Source organism: Gobio gobio (genome assembly GCF_949357685.1).
Source record: "Gobio gobio genome assembly, chromosome: 25".
In the NCBI taxonomy this organism is placed as follows: domain Eukaryota; kingdom Metazoa; phylum Chordata; class Actinopteri; order Cypriniformes; family Gobionidae; genus Gobio; species Gobio gobio.
The window spans coordinates 11,046,222-11,065,666 of record NC_137121.1 but is presented as its reverse complement, the minus strand read 5'-3'; the positions used below and the strand labels follow the sequence as shown (position 1 = coordinate 11,065,666).

At 39.1% G+C, this 19,445-nt stretch overlaps 2 protein-coding genes across 3 annotated transcripts; both read left to right on the top strand.

Moving 5' to 3' along the window:
- Window positions 1-360: 360 nt before the first annotated feature.
- On the top strand, window positions 361-13,572 carry nox5 (NADPH oxidase, EF-hand calcium binding domain 5; the record flags this gene model as incomplete). The annotated part of the gene is made up of 16 exons (XM_079809468.1): window positions 361-480; window positions 606-756; window positions 2,335-2,545; window positions 4,465-4,702; window positions 4,944-5,097; window positions 5,542-5,717; window positions 5,842-6,024; window positions 6,140-6,272; window positions 7,016-7,158; window positions 7,644-7,814; window positions 7,900-7,944; window positions 9,657-9,781; window positions 9,900-9,984; window positions 11,566-11,665; window positions 11,742-11,908; window positions 11,990-13,572. 16 exons carry the CDS (start codon window positions 361-363, stop codon window positions 12,119-12,121), a joined length of 2,334 nt encoding a protein of 777 aa, XP_079665594.1. The 3' UTR covers window positions 12,122-13,572.
- glcea (glucuronic acid epimerase a) lies at window positions 13,537-19,212 on the top strand. 2 transcript variants are annotated; one of them, XM_079809462.1, is made up of 5 exons: window positions 13,897-14,044; window positions 14,304-14,342; window positions 14,438-15,012; window positions 17,318-17,554; window positions 17,637-19,212. In XM_079809462.1, the coding sequence occupies exons 3-5, from the start codon at window positions 14,523-14,525 to the stop codon at window positions 18,659-18,661; spliced, it is 1,752 nt and encodes a 583-aa protein (XP_079665588.1). In that variant the 5' UTR covers window positions 13,897-14,044; window positions 14,304-14,342; window positions 14,438-14,522; the 3' UTR covers window positions 18,662-19,212. The 2 variants fall into 2 exon arrangements, with proteins under 2 accessions (XP_079665589.1, XP_079665588.1); XM_079809463.1 differs by having other exon boundaries at window positions 13,537-14,342; window positions 17,637-19,205.
- Window positions 19,213-19,445: the final 233 nt, after the last annotated feature.

Below are 19,445 nucleotides of genomic sequence, written 5' to 3'. Positions count from 1 at the left end.
TGACTAATTATGTGAGTAATGTTAAAGTTAAAATGTTTAACATTAATGCATATTTTAATCTACTGCACTACTTTGGTCTAGATAAATATTGCTTTCCACTATTTAATAATTAATTTGAAACGTGGGCACATACTGTAAAAACAAATATAAGTTGATTGGTAACAGATTTATTTTTATTATTAAAAGATTTTCTGTTCAGCCACAACCCTGATGCTATACACTACAACTGTCTGAATTTGTTTCCAGCAAAATGCTGTTTATGTAGTTCTAGACTAAATGTGATTTCTGACAGGAGAATGAGACTACATTTGTCTTAGACACATTTATGAAATTGTTAATATGTGTGTGTGAAGCGGAGACATGAGTCTAGATGAAGACGCGCGCTGGCTGGAGTGGGTCACCAAGCAGTTCGAGAGCATTGCAGGAGACGACAAAGAAATCGACCTGGATGAGTTTAAAACGGCTCTGAAAGTAAAGGAGGTCAGTTTACTGATAATGGAAACCTTTTATTATGCCCGCAGAGATAAATGAATATTTCTCCACTGTAGAGAACATGCAAGTCTGAACAGATCTCAATATGCTATTTTTTGTTCTCTTATTGTTAGTCATTTTTTGCGGAGAGGTTTTTCGCCCTATTCGACTCTGATGGCAGCAGCTCCATCAGTCTGGATGAACTTCTCAAGGCTTTAGATCTTCTGATCCATGGCAATGAGACAGACAAACTACGCTTCCTCTTCCAGGTCTACGATGTGGATGGTGAGATGTACAATACCATTATCTTTTACTCTTTCATTCTGTAATTCAGTGGCTCTCAACCAATAACCCAAATGACATACAGTAAAATAATTAAAGACTTTTAAATAAATTATTAATGATGTAGAAATGATATTGACAGTGGAGGTTGAGAATCACTTCCATACATTTTTGTCTGTCTTTACTAAGTGTGGAAAGACTTACAACACACAATTTATTTTCTGAAGCCCTTAAATGCGTTGATAAAATTATGTATAATGTAAACATCCCTGATTGCAGAGTATACTTGTGTGTTAAATGCAGAAAATTATGTACTAATTTGTCTAGTTTAACAAACAGAACTTCTTTGGGGACTTTTTTCTTTAGTGCAAAGGGGTTTATGGCTTCAATATTTAAGAAATGCCTCTTTCATACGATTGGTTAAACCGCCCCGTCTTCTGTATGGCGTTAAAGTCGGAATTAAACGGAAGGTGTGCTAGTGTTTTCTTCCCTATTGTGACGTAGCCAGAGTGAAATGGCTTCTTGAACAAGAACAAATGTAGGGTGGGAGTGGGACCTGATTTTGTCCAATGGGAATTGATTGGATGGTTGTGGTTTGCTATTGGTCCATCTCATGTGAGTGACAGGTTGCCCCGCCCTCACGCCAGTAAACACATCATCAGAGAAAAGAAGAGATGTTGCAGCAAGAGAGAAGAAATTATTTTGATTAAGATTAATGTCTTAATGTGAATGGATAAATCATCTATAATACTGTTTATGTCCTAAATTAGTCCTTAAACCTGGAAACTATTAGCTTTTATTCATTTCTAAATTCAGATTTTCCTCAATAAAAAGTTTTGTTTAATGGAATTTTGTTTAATGGAATTCTGCCTGCGCGAGAGTGCGATCTCGCTCCCTGAGGAAAAGCTCGACGACCTGACGCTGGCGCTCTTCGAATCTGCCGATAAAGACAACAGCGGCTCCATCACGTTTGAAGAGCTGAAGGCAGAGCTGGAGAATTTTCCTGAGGTTATGGAGAACCTCACCATCAGGTGGGACATAGTTATGCGGATCACAAGAGTGCTGATATTCAACAGTGACACAACAATAACCTTAAAAAAAAAAAAAAAACCTTGGCTAGGCTATATGTTTTTATTTTTCTTGTCATTCTCTTTGTTTATAATTGACAATATTGTATATAAACAAACTTAGCAATCATGCTAAGTGTATGGCTACTCCGTTTTTCGTTTGTAAAATAATTCGTATCCTTTTTTCGTTACTCAAATATGAAATGAATGCCGCCTTCATCATGTGCTATCGGAAATTTCGTACTTCCCACAAAAAAGTTCATCGAATTCAAAATTTGACTTGAGAGCGCGTTCATGTCCATTTTTTTTAAACTAGGAAACTATTTACGATTATTCCGATATGTCAAAATGTAGCTACATGGGTCGTTTCTGCATTAATATCCCTTGTTGCTCCTGGGAACACGGACCATACTAGGCCTATATCAAAGCATTGACTGTCTGGAAAGAAATGTTGATCCAGGAACATTATGATAAGAGGTGTTAATGTAATCAACAATTTAATTGAATCATGTAGGCAGTGGTTCCATAGACCCAGATGAGTTACGCACGGTTCTGAAGTCCTGCCTGCGCGAGAGTGCGATCTCGCTCCCTGAGGAAAAGCTCGACGACCTGACGCTGGCGCTCTTCGAATCTGCCGATAAAGACAACAGCGGCTCCATCACGTTTGAAGAGCTGAAGGCAGAGCTGGAGAATTTTCCTGAGGTTATGGAGAACCTCACCATCAGGTGGGACATAGTTATGCGGATCACAAGAGTGCTGATATTCAACAGTGACACAACAATAAGCAAGAAGTATTGAGTTAGACTATAAAGGCACAATGTGTAAGATTTTTGGATTAAAATATCATTAATAATAAACCATGGAAACACCAAAGTTGCTTTAATATATTATGTGTTTTATTAGACAGGTGAGCAACTGTTTGGATACATTCATCGACTGAAAATGAATCATTACCAATGAAAATAGTACCAAAGAAGTTGCACACTGTAGCTGGCAGTGTTATATTCCTAAATTATTTTCGTTTTGAACGAATCAGTTGACCAAGTGATTCAATGACTCACTCTTAAAGGGTTAGTTCACCCAAAAATGAAAATTCATTAATTAATTAATTACTCACCCTCATGTCATTCGACACCCGTAAGACCTCCGTTCATATTCGGAACAGAAATGAAGATATTTTTGTTGAAAGCTGATGGCTGAGAAAGGCTTCAGATAGGCCTCCATTGGCATTCAGTACATTCACACTTCCAAGATCCATAAAAGGCACTTAAAACGTCGTTACAAAGTCCATCTCACCACAGTGACTCTACAATAATTTTACGATGCGACGACAATAGTTTTTGTGCGCAAAACAAAAACAAAATAACACCTTTATCCAACTTGTTCTTGTCTTCCGTGTGTGCCTCCACGACGCATGCGCGAGAATATGACGCAGATCCGGCGTTCGGAGACATGACCCAGAAGCGATTTGTTCACAAGCAGAGGAAGACGCGTGGATCTAAGCTGTTGAATTCTACATTGATCGTGCTTTAGGTCTCGGCGTAGTTCTCAAAATGGGGTTAGAGTGTGCATTTCATGGATTCCCGAACCCCGGCGCTACATCATATTCTCGCGCATGCATCGTGGAGGCACACACAAAGGTGTTTTTTTTTTTTTTTTTTTCTCGCACAAAAACAATTGTCGTCGCGTCGTAAAATTATTGTAGAGTCACTGTGGTGAGATGGACTTTGTAACGACGTTTTAAGTGCCTTTTATGGATCTTGGAAGTGTGAATGTACTGAATGCCAATGAGGCCTATCTGAAGTCTTTCTCAGCCATCAGCTTTCAACAAAAATATCTTCATTTGTGTTCCGAATATGAACGGAGGTCTTACGGGTGTCGAACGACATGAGGGTGAGTAATTAATAACAGAATTTTCATTTTTGGGTGAACTAACCCTTTAATAACAGTCACTTGTTTAGCTCCTGAATGAATCACAGTTTCTTAACGAATCAGTTAAGTGAATGAATCAATGACTCGCTCATAAAGACAACCCCTGCTAAAAAACAATAGATCTGATAAAAAAGTAATGGTTTCAAAGATGAAACAGTGGTTTTGTAATAGTATCTAGTATTTTTAATAGTATTTCTAGTGGAAACCATTAGTATTTCTTTGTTTCTATTGGTGTTTTTTTTTATTTTTTAGCAAGGACTTGGTTGTTTTTTAAAATAAATCAGTGTTAAATCGTTAAATATGTGATTCAACGACTCACTCAGTGACCAGTCACTGGGATATCGATGAGTGCAACAGTCGAGTTCTGGATGTAAAAATGTCATTTATTTTCTCCATATGGGAACAATAACATTTATATGAGAAGATATACTTATCGTGAGGTACAAGGTTGTTAATATGCTTTTGTTGAAACCGTTGAGTCTGAACTGTTGCAGTCTGTAACAGTGCTTTAGGAATGTCGATCATAAGAGTTATATAAATAAAAACCTCAAAAATTACCAAAAAATATTATAAAATATTAGTCACTATGACTTGTACATTATATTCTGACTCTTCGGAAGACGTATACGCTAGCTTTGTGCAATAATCACTGATCAGAACAACATTTAAGAGATTATTCGCTAAATTGTCCACTTTTTGTGTTTTCGCCCAGTGCTGCCAACTGGCTGAAACCTCCTGATCAGGAGCAGAAGAAACGTAAGACTCCTCGCTATCTGACGCGGGCATACTGGCACAACAACAGCCGCAAACTGTTCTTTCTCTGCCTGTACGCCCTCCTGAATGTGCTCCTCTTCATCATGGCGATGCTGAGGAATGCACATGGAGGACTCTGGTTCATGGTGGCTAAAGGCTGCGGCATGTGTCTCAACCTCAACTGCACTTTTGTTATGGTGAGTTGGGCTCGTGGATTCATGTCCTGCAGAATTTAGCTCCAACCCTCATAAAAACCCACCTGCCTGTATAGCTTTCTAGTAATCCTGAAAACATTGATTAGCTGGTTCAGGTGTGTTCGATTAAGGTTGGAGCTAAACTCTGCAGGACAGCGGCCCTCCAGGACTGAGTTTGCCCATGCCTGATCTAATACATCATTTCCAGCAGTGACAGAAGGTTTTGTCTTGGCCCAAACTACAGGTGCTGATGTTAAGGCGTAGTCTGACGTGGCTGCGTGCCACCTGGGTGGTTAGGATCTTACCTTTGGACCAGAACATTCTACTGCATCAGATTGTGGGTTACGCCATCTTGATCTTCACCATTGTGCACACTGGCGCTCACGTCTTGAACTTTGGTAACCTGTAATAAAACTTGTTAAAAATAGTCAAAGTTTTTTAGGAATATTTTGAAAGTCATCCAAACAACATTGGACTCCCCTGGCATTTATTCTACGGACAAAAAAGTAAACTAACTGTAATAAGATTACATTTATTTAAAGGGATAGTTCAGTAAAATCTGTCATTATTTACTTACCGTCACAATGTTAGAACCCTGTCGTTTTTTTCTTTCTGTAGAACACAAAAGATGATATTTTGAAAGTCAATGGGGTTCAGAAAACATAAACGTTCATTGTATGGACAAAAAAAGTAAATGATGATAAAATTCCCATTTTTGGGGTGTACCGTCCCTTTAAATTTAGTATATAGTGTACATGACCTTGTAACATAACAAAAGCAATATATTCATGAAAAATATCCCAAATAATTGATGAAGTTATACATGTTCTCTCTGTTTATAGTCCGAATGTCTCAGAATGATGGCATGTACCGGCTGTGGGAGTATCTTTTCACCATCCGTCCTGGTATAGGCTGGGTCAATGGCACCGCCTCCATTACGGGTGTTGTTCTGCAGGTTCTCATCTGCTTGATGGTTGTTTGTTCCAGCACATTCGTCAGGCGCAGTGGTCATTTCGAGGTGAGGTGAATCGAGCTGTGTTTGCAACTTAATTCAGGCTCACATACCGAAAAACAAAACCCATCTCATATGCCTAAAGAAGTGTGGTCAAATATGTTCAGAGAAATATAATGTTTTTGTGTAGGTGTTCTACTGGTCTCATCTTTCCTACATCTGGGTTTGGGCCCTGTTGGTCGTTCACTGTGCAAACTTTTGGAAATGGTTTGTGGTGCCAGGGGTGGTGTTCCTTATTGAGAAACTTGTTGGAATAGCAGTGTCCCATATGGGTGGGCTGTACATAGTTGAAGTCAACTTATTGCCCTCAAAGGTACAGTCTTAGCCAATGTACATATTTTGGTGTATTTTGTTTTTTGGAACATTTGGTTAGTCATCCACACGCTAAGCCTCACCTCGCCTGTCTTTTTTATATGTGTGTTTTGAAGGTAACACATTTGGTGATCAAGAGGCCTCCATTCTTTCACTTCAAACCTGGAGATTATGTATTTATAAACATCCCTGCTATCGCCAAGTATGAATGGCATCCGTTTACTATCAGCAGCGCTCCTGAGCAGCAAGGTAAAACTAATAGAAAGTATACAATTATCATGTTAGTCTTGTGCTATCGTAATGCATTGCCTTGATTTGTTTCTTTTTCATTAGTTAAGTGCATTAAATGCACTGGATAAAAATCATACTCATGTTTTGTCAGTGTTTTGCAGTAAAAAATACCCAAAGATACATTAACAAAATATCAATTTAGACAAAAAGCTCATATGTTTTACATAAGAAGATGATTTACAAATCTGAAACTTGTTTTAACACAAACTGTCTTGACTTGAAATGCCCCTATTATGCTTTTTCTAATATTACCTTGCATGTAGTGTGTAATATACAGTGTTGGGGAAAGTTACTTTTAAAAGTAATGCGTTACAATATTGCATTCCTCCCGAAAAAGTAACTAATTGCATTACTTAGTTACTTTTTATGGAAAGTAATGCATTATCGTTACTTTTGCATGACTTTTTCTCACCTGGTCTGGGCTTGCTTGTTTGTTTTTTAATAACATAAAAAAGTTTAAAAGGCCCTTTCACATCAAATTCTATTCTATTCTCGTCGCTTTATAATATTAATATTGAAGCACTGCACTCACATGAACTAATTTGAATATGTTTTTAGTACATTAATGGATCTTGAGAGTGTAAATGTTATTGCTGGCTCTCAAACATTCTCTCAAACAAAACCAAACATTAAAAAAAAAACTATTTATGAGTGTTTGAAGTGATTAAAGTTTCCCTGCTCTATCTCATTCCTTCAAACAGATGTGCTGTGGCTCCATATTCGTTCTATGGGCCAGTGGACAAACCGCCTGTATGAGTTTTTTAGACAGCCGGACAGTCAAACCATTAGCAACAAGAGGCTCACCGCCAGCCTGAGGAGCAGACGCCACCAGAGCAAAGCGCAGGTCTTGGCTGAGTGCCGGAATATAAACGCATAGCAATAGAAGTTCATTACTGTGGTGTTTTATTTATGCAATTCTTTATAGGTGGGGTTATTTTGTAATCACATCATTGACATTAACAAGACTAATCGATTTTCTTTTAACATCTCGACTGGCTTCCCTCCAGTATTTTCTGGAACAAATATTGCCATTTTATTTTTAATGAAAGAGCTATAATTAAGAACTTTCGGTAACACTTTACAATCCCATTAATTAACGTTAGTTAACTAACAGTTAGCGATGGATTTGTATTTATTCATCTTTTTTATTGTTAGTTAATACAAATACAATGATTCATTGTTGATTTACAACTTGTTGATTGTAATAATGCTTTCCATATTTTCCATTGTTAGTTCATGTTAATTAATGTTAACTATTGTTAGAAAATGGAACCTTATTATAAAGTGTTACCTAACTATCGACTCCATTTACACTTCTTCTCCATGCAGGATGAAATGTTCAAGTCCGCAAGCTACAACGGAACCTTGGCGTCTAATAAGGATGATGCTGTTGAACTGACCCTGTACCGGTCAAGCATAACCCGCACAAGCTCCCAGAAGCCCGTCAGTGACCCAGAAGCCCAGGTAGACGTGGGAGACACCCCTCCGGTCACCAGAGAAGTGAGTTTTCTGTTTGAACAAAGTAGAATATATATTCTATTGTATGCGTGATACACAACAGGCAGACTTTTCTGTTGTCTTCCAGCTGACAGCAAAATTAAGCGAAAATCACAGATACTGTAACATCAAGGTAAGTCATTTGGGTTATGCTTTATTTTAAGGTGTCTGTGTTACAGTGTAATTATACATTTAAAGTACAGTGTACTTACTATATGGTTAGGATTAGGGTGTGGTTTAGAATTTGTAATTACTGTAGTAACTACATGTAACGTGTAACAAGGTCACTTTAAAATAAAGTGCTACCATAATTTAAGTTTTAATGTCTCCTTTGCCCTGGAACTGTATTCTTAATCACACACCACATCTACAGAAAATGGGATTTAACCCTCTTCGTTTAGGGGTCACACTTGGCTCCTTTTCAGTCAAAATGTAACTTTTTTTTTGGAAAATCAATGTAATACATTTTGTCCAATAATATTTTTTTATTATTATTTAGAATTTTGAGGGGATTTTACGATACTGCGATACAATTTTTATGAGCTATTTTTTCCATTAGAATTTATATATATATATATATATATATATATATATATATATATATATATATATATATATATATATATATATATATATATATATATATATATATATATAATATATTATTTTTTAAAATTAAATATTTCACATTAAAATAGAGTGCACTATTCTCACTAAAGGCCTTCACTCAATTTAATGTAAAGTATTGCATTTTAAAAAATAATATATTTTTTTATAATTAAAAAAGGTGTTAAAAATGTAAAACGTATGTAATATTGTGTATCCACCTGTATAGCTCCCTATATAAAAAGAGCAGCTTTTGGATTTCTGTTGTTGTTTTAGACATAATTTCTTAATTTTTATCAAGTTTTGCATTTAGATATATATTTAGACATTCTAAAAGACTACTTTTTGTCAATGTTTAGATATTTTTTGTTAGATAAGTATCAGGTTTTGCATTATAGTTACAGTCAAACATTAACATTTTGTCAGTCTTAATCTCATGCAGTCTTACTAGTTAATTTCTAGCAAAAGAGAGCCTCTTTTGTATTCTTTTCATTTATTGATTTTATTTCACATATTCTCAAAATCTTATCAGTTCACTGCTCTCTCTCTCTGTGTGTGTGTGTGTGTGTGTGTGTGTGTGCGTGCGCGCGCGTGCGTGCGTGCGTGCGTGCGTGCGTGTGTTGCTCTTGATATTTTAGAGTGTCACTCCTTCATTGCTGTGCACTTTTTTTTAGCAGTAGCTGATTTGTAGTTTGTACCACCAAAAGATTCTCTGAGTTTTCATATATTTTCGTATTTCCCATTCATTTACTTTGTCGGTCATATTTGACCATGAAGGAGCCAAGTGTGACTTTCTTTTTGTTTACCCTTTAAAGGGATAGTTCACCCAGAAATAAAACTCCTGTCCTCATTTCCTCGCCCTCAAGTTGTTCCAAACTTGAAGCTGAACACAAAAGAAGATATTTTGAAGAACGGGGAACTAAACCCTATGAAAGTCAGTGGGGTCCATCTACTGTTTAGTTCCCCATTCTTCAAAATGTCTTCTTTTGTGTTCAGCAGAAGAAAGAAATTCATACAAGTTTGGAACAACTTAAGGGTGAGCAAATTATTTTGATTTTTGGGTGAACTCTCCCTTTAACATATCTGAATCATGTCCATGAATATTTTGTGTATTCACATAGCTAATGCGACATTCTGATGAAGCAACAATTTTTCATTCATTTCTGAGGGTTTATTCAAAGTGATTGTCTCCTAAGGAACTGTACACATTTGGTTACACCTTTTTTTTGTTGTTGTTAGTGCTATGTGGACGGTCCTTTTGGCACCCCGACCCGACAAATCTTTGCATCTGAGCATGCGGTGCTTATCGGCGCTGGAATCGGCATCACTCCTTTCGCATCCATTTTGCAGAGCATCATGTGCCGGTAAAGACACATGATGCAACATCTCCATTCACAAAACCACATCCATACCACATGCAAGCCCTTTAGAAACACTTACATTGTTATGTAAACATTTATTTTTGTCTCTCTTTTTTTCCAGTTATCGCATGAGAAAGCAGAACTGCCCGAGTTGCAACTACTCCTGGTGTGAAACCATCAAAGACAATGAAATGAAGCTGAGGAAGGTAAACGGGGCAATCATACAAATGAAAACTGGAATAGATTTAGGAGAAAAACACGATTCATTAGGGCCAAAACCATGTTTTGCTACATTCTGATTCTAAAGAGCATTTGATTGTACAATAAACTTTATCATTTACACTCATTTTCTTGGAAAAGAGTATACAGTTTAAATGCATGTACACCAATCAGGCATAACATTATGACAGGTGAAGTGAATAACACTGATGATCTCTTCATCACAGCACCTGTTAGTGGGTTGGATATATTAGGCAGCAAGTGAACATTTTGTCCTCAAAGTTGATGTGTTAGAAGCAGGAAAAATGGGCAAGCGTAAGAATTTTAGCGAGTTTGACAAGGGCCAGATTGTGATGGCTAGACGACTGGGTCAGAGCATCTCCAAAACTGCAGCTCTTGTGGGGTGTTCCCGATCTGCAGTGGTCAGTATCTATCAAAAGTGCTCCAAGGAAGGAACAGTGGTGAACCAGTGACAGGCTCATGGGCGGCCAAGGCTCATTGATGCACGTGGGGAACGAAGGGGCCAATAGTGGACATGTGAGAATCATAACTGGACCACGGAGCAATGGAAGAAGGTGGCCTGTTTTGCAAAAAAGCAAATATGTTAGACCTCTACCAACAGAATTAGAAAAGGTTATGTTTTATGAGGATCTAGTACAAACCAAATTTCACTGTTTCACAGTTCTAAAGAATCATCTGAATCCAAGAGAGTTCCTTGGGGTATAGATTTCAAATATGACCTTTCAGATTCAGAATGGACCCAGATATGTGTAATTTGTGAATTAGTACTAGATTTAAGCTGAAACAATACAACTGGTTAATGCGTACTTGCGTGTGTGACCCCCGAACATCCCAGATACCTGTTTTAAATGGCAAAAACATAAGGGAACATTCTTCCATTGTATCTGGGAATGTGAGGTGATCAAGACATTCTGGCACAAATTCACAACAATAATTTCCTCAACTATCTCAACCAATTCCAGTGACCCCTGAAATATGTGCTTCGAGTTTATCATTAGCAGGTTATCACTAAAACGATTGACATTTGTCTAGTAGCATTTTACTGGAAGAACATAGAAGGTCCATCCATTGATTATTGATTGAAAGATCTGTCGCATTGTATTGCATTGGAAAGGGCAAACTAAAAGGCTACCACAAAAATGTGGGATCTTTTTTTTTTTTTAATACATTTTCTGGAAAATAACCAAATATCGACACAGGCAATATGAGATACCTCTCACTCCACTGACTGATACGTGCATGTATGTTGTCCTTTTGTACTCGAAAATATGTGGATATGTCTTTTTATAATAACTTATTTACCTGTGTAATCGATGAGGGTGGGTTGGTGGTCAGAGGATGGGAAGGTAACAATAAGTTTTGTTTTCAGCAAATCTGAGACATGTTATCAGGCAATCTTCAAACAGTCTTTCAAACAAAACTAAACCATACATTTTAAATAAAGTGTACACTTTAATTTGAAGTGATTAAAGGGTGACGTTTCGCAATGCACTAGCATATAGATAGATTCAAAGCTAATAGACATAGATCATTTCGATTTCCTGCAGGTGGACTTCATTTGGATCAACCGAGATCAGAAATCCTTTGAATGGTTTGTGAGTCTCTTGACCAAGCTGGAGATGGACCAGGCAGATGAAGAGCCAGAGGGTAAGAGAGAACAGAAGAAAGAGAGAGATGGGCTTGGCACAGAAATGGCAAATCATGTTTGTTTTTATGTTTTCAGGCCGTTTTTTGGAGATGCACATGTACATGACATCAGCCCTCAGTAAGAATGATATGAAGGCCATAGGTTTGCAGATGGCTCTGGATCTGCTGGCCAAGAAAGAAAAGAGAGATTCCATCACGGGGCTCCGCACACGTACCCAGCCAGGCAGGCCAGATTGGGCCAAGGTATGACAAGCCCAGTATCCCCTTCCCCTTCCCCTTCCATTCTTCTATCTTTGTTTCTCAATGATGTTTATGCATTTTCAGGTTTTCCATAAAGTGTCTGAGGAAAAGAAAGGAAAAGTTCATGTGTTTTACTGCGGCGCTCCTGCTCTGGCCAAAGTCATCAAGGCCGAGTGTGAGCATGTCGGCTTCAAGTTCTACAAAGAACATTTTTGAACCGTTTACAATCATTTCAGTCGTTTGAAATCTTACTTCGGCTGTTTTTCACCACAAATAATAATCGTCTTGCTAATGTGTCTGATGTTGTATATTTTGTAAAGCTCATGTTGTCGTGTAAGTAACCTTTGAACTCTTTTAAGCAACCTGTGTATGTTTTCATTCATTTTAGAAATGCCTATCATAGTTATGTACATTGCTTTTTGTCTTGTTTTAAGAAAATAGACACTACATTTGGTGTCATGTAAAATTGTCTTATAAATAGCAGTAAAAAGTAAATTTACTAGAAAATACACAATATATAGTAACCCACATGTAAATACAAACATGGAAAAAAGTTACTTGTTAAAGAAAGGTGTTCAATATTCAAGATTTTAATTATGTACAACTGTTTATATATATATGTGTGTGTGTGTGTGTGTGTGTGTGTGCGCGCATATATATAGGTCTATATATCACTCTATTGAATATATATATATATATATATATATATATATATATATATATATATATATATATACACATTATGACCACCTTCCTAATATTATTTTGGTCCCCCTTTTGCTGCCAAAACAGCCTTGACCCATTGCGGCATGGACTCCACTAGGCCCCTGAAGGTGTGCTGTGGTATCTGACACCAAGATGTTAGCAGCAGATCCTTTAGTCCTGTAAGTTGCGAGGTGGGGCCTCCATGGAGTTTGAGGGGCCACCTCAAACTCGTTGTTGCAGCCCCATTCGCAACAAACTGCGATGCACTGTGTATTCTGACACCTTTCTATCAGAACCAGAACTTCTTGAGCAATTTGAGCTACAGTAACAGTAACAGTCTGTTTGATCGGACCACACGGGCCAGCCTTCGCTCCCCACGTGCATCAATGAGCCTTGGCCGTCCATGAGCCTGTCACCGGTTCACCACTGTTCCTTCCTTGGAGCACTTTTGATAGATACTGACCACTGCAGACCGGGAACACCCCACAAGAGGTGCAGTTTTGGAGATGCTCTGACCCAGTCGTCTAGCCATCACAATTTGCCCCTTGTCAAACTCGCTCAAATCCTTACGCTTGGCCATTTTTCCTGCTTCTAACACATCAACTTTGAGGACAAAATGTTCACTTGCTGCCTAATATATCCCACCCACTAACTGCTGTGATGAAGAGATAGTGTTATTCACTTCATACACACACACACACACACACACACACACACACACACACACACACACATATGGTAGGCTATATATTCTCTAGAGTAATATGTACATGTTCAAAGAGCATACACGATAAGCTTTTGATATCTAGCCTACTGTAACTATGTGACACATATAGGCTATTGCTTATCAGTGTTTGAAATCGTTAGATATTGTGTAACGGACACAAACGTGTTTCCCATACGTGTAGCTGTTTGTGATTGTGGGAATTCTCGGATTTCCTAAATAAAAGTCAAACCCAGACATGTATTCGCTTGGTTTATAGAGACATCTTGCGATTATGTGCAGCAACGCAACACAAGCAGCAATTTCTTATCTGTTTATCATTCAAAATTCCAATAAGATTCTGCGCAGAATATTAAACCTATAAAAGTTTTCTTATTGCAATTTTTTTTTACCTCAATATTATTCTAACATGTAATGTCCAATAATCATAATCAAATAAATGCATACTCGTAACATGTTTTTAATATATAATTCAAAAAAATAATATATCACAACATTCACCTTATGTCACACCTATATCTGTCATAAGATTGGCTGCCACGGAGGTCCGTCGCCTCTCATTGGCCAGTGCTGCATCAGTACACGGGTAGCATCTACTATGTTGCAGATTTGAGGCGAGAGGAATCTTTCAACATATATATATTTCTTTGTCTGCCTATGTTATGCGTTTATAGACCCTCGCGCGGACGTCGTGCTGGTTTCAGGTGATCGTAAGTATGGTTTCATTGCGTTTTACAGCACTGCATGTTGTTCAGCGCCTTCATTCGCATTCAAAATCACATGAGCCCTCGCAGCTTCAATTTAGAGTGATGCGATTAGATTGTATAATCATTCGCCTGTGTATGTGCTGAAGGATTAGTGCTCATAACGGGAATTGTTTCTCATTCATAATTTTGACCATGTTAAATCCAGATATAGTCTAGTATATAACTGCACATTAACGTTTACATTTTGTAATATGACTGACAGGCTTGACCACAAGATTCTGTAAACCAGTGATTTGTGATGGTAAGATTTGACATTTTGTCATTTTTATTTGTGGTTATTCCTAGAATATGACAAAATGGTGGACCCATATTCACCATCTTTACCTTTGTTTGCAGATGCTGCACCTGAATCGGGACCGTAAAGGTTTCCTGAGATGTTCTGGTGTCAGTTCCACTATCACCGCATAGCTGTGATGTGACAATGCGCTGTCTGGTGGCTCGAATCAATCACAAGACTCTGATAGTCATCTGTGCTGTGTTTGCCCTCATCACTATACTGCTGTGGAACAAGTGCTCCAGCGAGAAAGAACTGCCCTCACAGATCAGACCTCAGCTGGAGTTTGCGCCCACCCCAGAGAAGGAGGAGGAGAACGGGCAAGCCCCCGAGGCCCCGCCTGGATCCAGAGAAGTCACTTACGAGCAGATCGACTGCCTCATCAATGAAGATGTCGTCATAAAAGGCCGTAGGGAAGGGGGCGAGGTGTATCTGCCCTTCAGCTGGGTGGAACGGTACTTTGACGTCTACGGACGTCTGGTGCAGTATGATGGGACGGAACGGTTCGAGTTCTCCCACAGTTACTCCCGGGTGTACGCCCAGAGGGAGCCTTACCACCCAGATGGTGTTTTCATGTCTTTTGAAGGCTACAACGTGGAGGTGCGGGATCGGGTGAAATGCATCAGCGGCGTGGAAGGTAGTTGCCTTAAATCAGGTGGAGCCAACCCTGCTTGAGGAGAGCTACCGTCCTGCAAAGTTCAGCTCCATCCAGGGGCCAAATACAAAAATACCAAAATCCTGCTGTGCCCCAGTATAATATTACTGATAAATCCTTGTCAGTCAATGGAGATTACCATGTAACAACCTAAGAAACATTTTCCCTGACAGTATTTCAGCAATCATGCTGTGTGTTTTCAATCAGATGTTAAAAGTAGGACAATTCCAGATTCGCTACTGAATCACTTTTAATCAGCTTTGCAAAAAGGTCTGAAGTTGTTTGCGAATCAGATTGATTCATTCGGACAGTTCACTGAATTGTTTCCACTGGTCAAAATATTAATGCTGCATTCACACGGACTGTCGGTGTCAACAGACATCACATCACATTACGTTTCCGGTGTTGCATGAACGCAATTGGTTAGCGTCTGCGTTAGGGCAGGGGTTTTCAAACTGGGGTCCGGGGCCCACCAGGGGTCCTCCAGAAGGTTCTGAGGGGTCCCCAGAAAAGACAAAGCGAAAATGGATAAAGTCTACCAAACATTCTAACTACATACTTTCCAGAATTGTATGTTTGCTTTGTATCTTTCTGGTGAGTTTTTCTCACTATAGTCCCCTTTATCTTGCTCACTGGGGTTCTTAATGCAGGACATAAGCTGCCTACATACATTTATTCTGAAAGTTGCTTATACAAATCATTTTTAATTGAAAATGTTCTTCTTCAGGTTTATACATCCAACACTAAGTAAAGCCAATTTAAGTTTGGAAAGAATATGTTGCATTTATAATGTCCCACTTGCTATGTATCTAACAGTTTAAATGTTTTTTCGTACATAAAGATATATAAATGGATTTTTGGAAGGGGGTCCCTCATAAAAGTCTAATCATATTTGGGGGTCCTTGGCATTATAAAGTTTGAAAACCCCTGCGCTGGGGTATTTGCATAGGCGATCTGATTGGCTAATGCCTGCTGTGAAAATTTTTCAACTTCTGCCGCAGTGACACGACGCAACAGAACCCATAATTCAGTTCAGCAACGCATGACGTCAGCCATCCTAGGTGTATATGAAATTCTTCTTTCAGACATCGGAGTTATATTAAAGAATATCCAAGAATTATAATGGCAGTGAATAGAGGATTTGATTTTGAAGCCCAAAAAGTGCTCCACACGGCTCCGGGGGGTTTATAAAGGCCTTCTGAATTGAAGCGATGTGTTTGTGTGAGAAAAATATCCATATTTAAAACTTTAAAAACTAAAATAACTAACTTCCGGCAGGTGGCCTACCCATGTCAACTTTTTCTCTCACAAACACACTCGCTTCGCTTCAGAAGGCCTTTATAAACCCCTCGGATCTGTGTGGATGTCAGCATGGATGAATGCATTGTTTTAGGCTTCAAAATCAAATCCTCTATTCACTGGCTTGGAAGAGTCAGGACGTTATTTAATATATCTCCAATTGTATTCGTCTGAAAGAAGAATGTCATATACACCTAGGATGGCTTGAGGGTGAGTTAAATCATGGGGTAATTTTAATTTTTGGGTGAACAAACCCTTTAACGCAGACGCCCCGTGTGAATGCACAGCAGAAAACAAAAAGAACGCCGGATGAGGTGAATATTTACCTACAATCCATTTTAGGAAACAAAACTTGGAAATGCCTTATAGTTCCGTCAGCGATAAAGCAGATCTTTATTGTACGTGCACCTTGTGAACGACTCTACTGGAGGTAAAGACAGTTTATAGGCTTTATCATGAACAGTTTAAAATATAAAACATATCAAAATTTAGGGAAACTTCTGATTGGGTGCTTGTTCCTCAGTAATAAGGAAAGTCTAGAAACACTCCAATCCCAAACTAACACACCTGAAACAGATCAAGGCTGCATCCAGGGTTGCCAGGGTTTCATAACAAAACTAGCCCAATTGCGTTTGGGGGGTCCCCCTGTCAGCATTTTTTTCATGGGTTCCCATGCTAAAATTTGCATTCCCAGGGCTAAATATTACATTATTGGGGTCGCTTCAACCCAAAATAAGTTTCATGAGGTACCTTCGTGTGCAAACTCTGCCTGCAAAGTCATTGAGAGGTAACAAGGCAGCTGCCTAAGTTTTCGGATGCACCCTTAGTCATTTAAGGTTACTTGAAAGCAGGTGTTGAAGCAGATTTGGAAATAAAGTCTGCAGGAAGGTAGCTCTCCTTGAGCAGGATTGGCTACACCTTGCAGAAATGGTTTCATACTGAATTATCCCATTTCTAGGATCAACCTTTTGTGTTTTAATGTTCACAGGTGTTCCAATCTCTACCCAGTGGGGTCCTCAGGGGTACTTCTACCCCATCCAAATAGCTCAGTATGGGCTGAGCCACTACAGCAAGAACCTCACCGAGAAGTCACCTGACATAAAGATCTACGGCATGTTGGAAGAAAAAGAGGGCTCAAGTCCGTGGGTCGTCCCTAAGGGTTGCACGCTCTCCAAGCTCCAGGATCAAGGTCGCTCTGGGTTTGCGCTCCATTTTGTCACAGCAGGTATGAAATCCTAGTTGTTGTATGGACTGTTTAGCTGTTATTTATCATAAATGGATGATATTACTTTGTGGTATTTCCATAGAGAACTCCGATGGTGTGTCTTTGGTTTTGGACAACGCGAAAGATTTCGTCCTGACCTTTGATGTGAAGTTCGCCTCCAACGGTAGCGTCTCTGTTGTTCTGGAAACCACAGAAAAGGGACCTCCTTACATCATCCATTACGTAACTAGCCCAGTCCTTCTTTCCTTTAAAGACCGAGAGGTCACCTACGGCATCGGCCCCCGAGCCACCTGGAGTTCCGTCAGTCGGGATTTAGTAACAGATTTGCGTAAAGGAGTCGGTTTGTCCAACACTAAAGTGGTGAAAGCGACCAAAATCATGCCTCGCCGTGTGGTCCAGCTGGTTCTTAGAGGTTCTGGATTCATCAGCAATATCACTGTGTCTTCCACCGCACACATGTCTGCCTTCTTTGCAGCCAGTGATTGGCTTCTTCATAACCAGGACGAGCACGGAGGGTGGCCCATCAAGGTGACCCGCAAGCTCGGAGAGGGCTTCAAGAGCTTAGAGCCCGGATGGTACTCCGCCATGGCCCAAGGCCAAGCCATGTCGACGTTGGTGAGGGCGTACCTGGCAACGCATAACCCTGCATACCTCGGCGCTGCAATCCGAGCAACATCACCCTTCAAGAGGACTTCGGAACAACGTGGCGTCAAGGCGACATTCATGAACAAGTATGACTGGTATGAGGAATACCCTACAACTCCCAGTTCGTTTGTTCTTAACGGCTTTATCTACTCTCTGATTGGGCTGTACGATGTGGCGGAGACGGCAGGCAACAAACTTGGTCGAGAAGCCGGCATACTCTTCAGTCAAGGACTGGAGTCACTCAAGGCCATGTTGCCGTTGTTTGACACAGGCTCTGGAACGGTTTATGACCTGAGGCACTTTACCCTTGGCGTCGCCCCTAATTTAGCACGCTGGGACTACCACACCACTCACATCAACCAGTTACAACTGCTCGCATCAATCGACAGCGCCCCCATTTTCAGGGAATATGTGAAACGCTGGAAGACTTACCTGAAAGGAGGGCGGGCCAAGCACAACTAGACGTTCTCAGTTTACTTCATTGTCAACCAATAGTTCAAATTTTTATATAAAATTGCCCTCTGAACATAAGCGTTTTTACTTTTCACAGAAAAGGGTGCATATTGTATCCGACTTGATTGCTTTAAAGTGTCATGTTGAAGAGTTGTTGTACGGACTTTAGAATGTGCAGTCACCTATAATATTTATTTCCAAAATATGGTATATTTGAATGTAAGAAGCAATGCACAGTTATGCACACAGCTTTGAAGGAAGCACAGAAGATTTGCTCTAAAATAAAATGACTGTTTATCTTGATAAATGTGAGTAGTAGTCATCATGCTAAGGATTGTGTATTAATGCATCTATGAATAGGTTAGGCTGTAAAAAATGTTATTTATTACAAAATATTAAAATGAGTGCTTTGCATTAGAAATGTTTTTAAACTATGTGATCTTTGTATTTAAAGCACAATCCTATCATAGGTTGTCATGATTGGATACAGTTGCACAATTTTAATTGTTTTTTAGTATGTAAGTATTTAAAGCTTAAATAAATGTGCTATTTTAAAACTAAAGTGTTTCTGTGAGAAATCATTGTGACACAAATGGCACATAGTAACAACACGGTATTTTTACGGAGTACCGTGTAAAACCTGACTTTGTGCCTTTGCAAAGTGTCTTGGTATTATGATCCGACACAATCACTGTACATGATACTATTTTGTAAGGACTTTTACTTTGTTCCTTTATGTAACGCCACTTAAATGTTTTAAAGCCTTAAAATACACTTCTCTCTAGTTTATGAC

What these genes read in the sequence shown, in the direction of transcription:
- glcea (XM_079809462.1), top strand. Translation starts at nt 14,523, where the DNA reads ATGCGCTGTCTGGTGGCTCGAATCAATCACAAGACTCTGATAGTCATC. An exon ending in ATGCATCAGCGGCGTGGAAG is followed by an intron (nt 15,013 to 17,317) that starts GTAGTTGCCTTA and finishes TAATGTTCACAG; the next exon opens with GTGTTCCAATCTCTACCCAG. An exon ending in GCTCCATTTTGTCACAGCAG is followed by an intron (nt 17,555 to 17,636) that starts GTATGAAATCCT and finishes GTATTTCCATAG; the next exon opens with AGAACTCCGATGGTGTGTCT.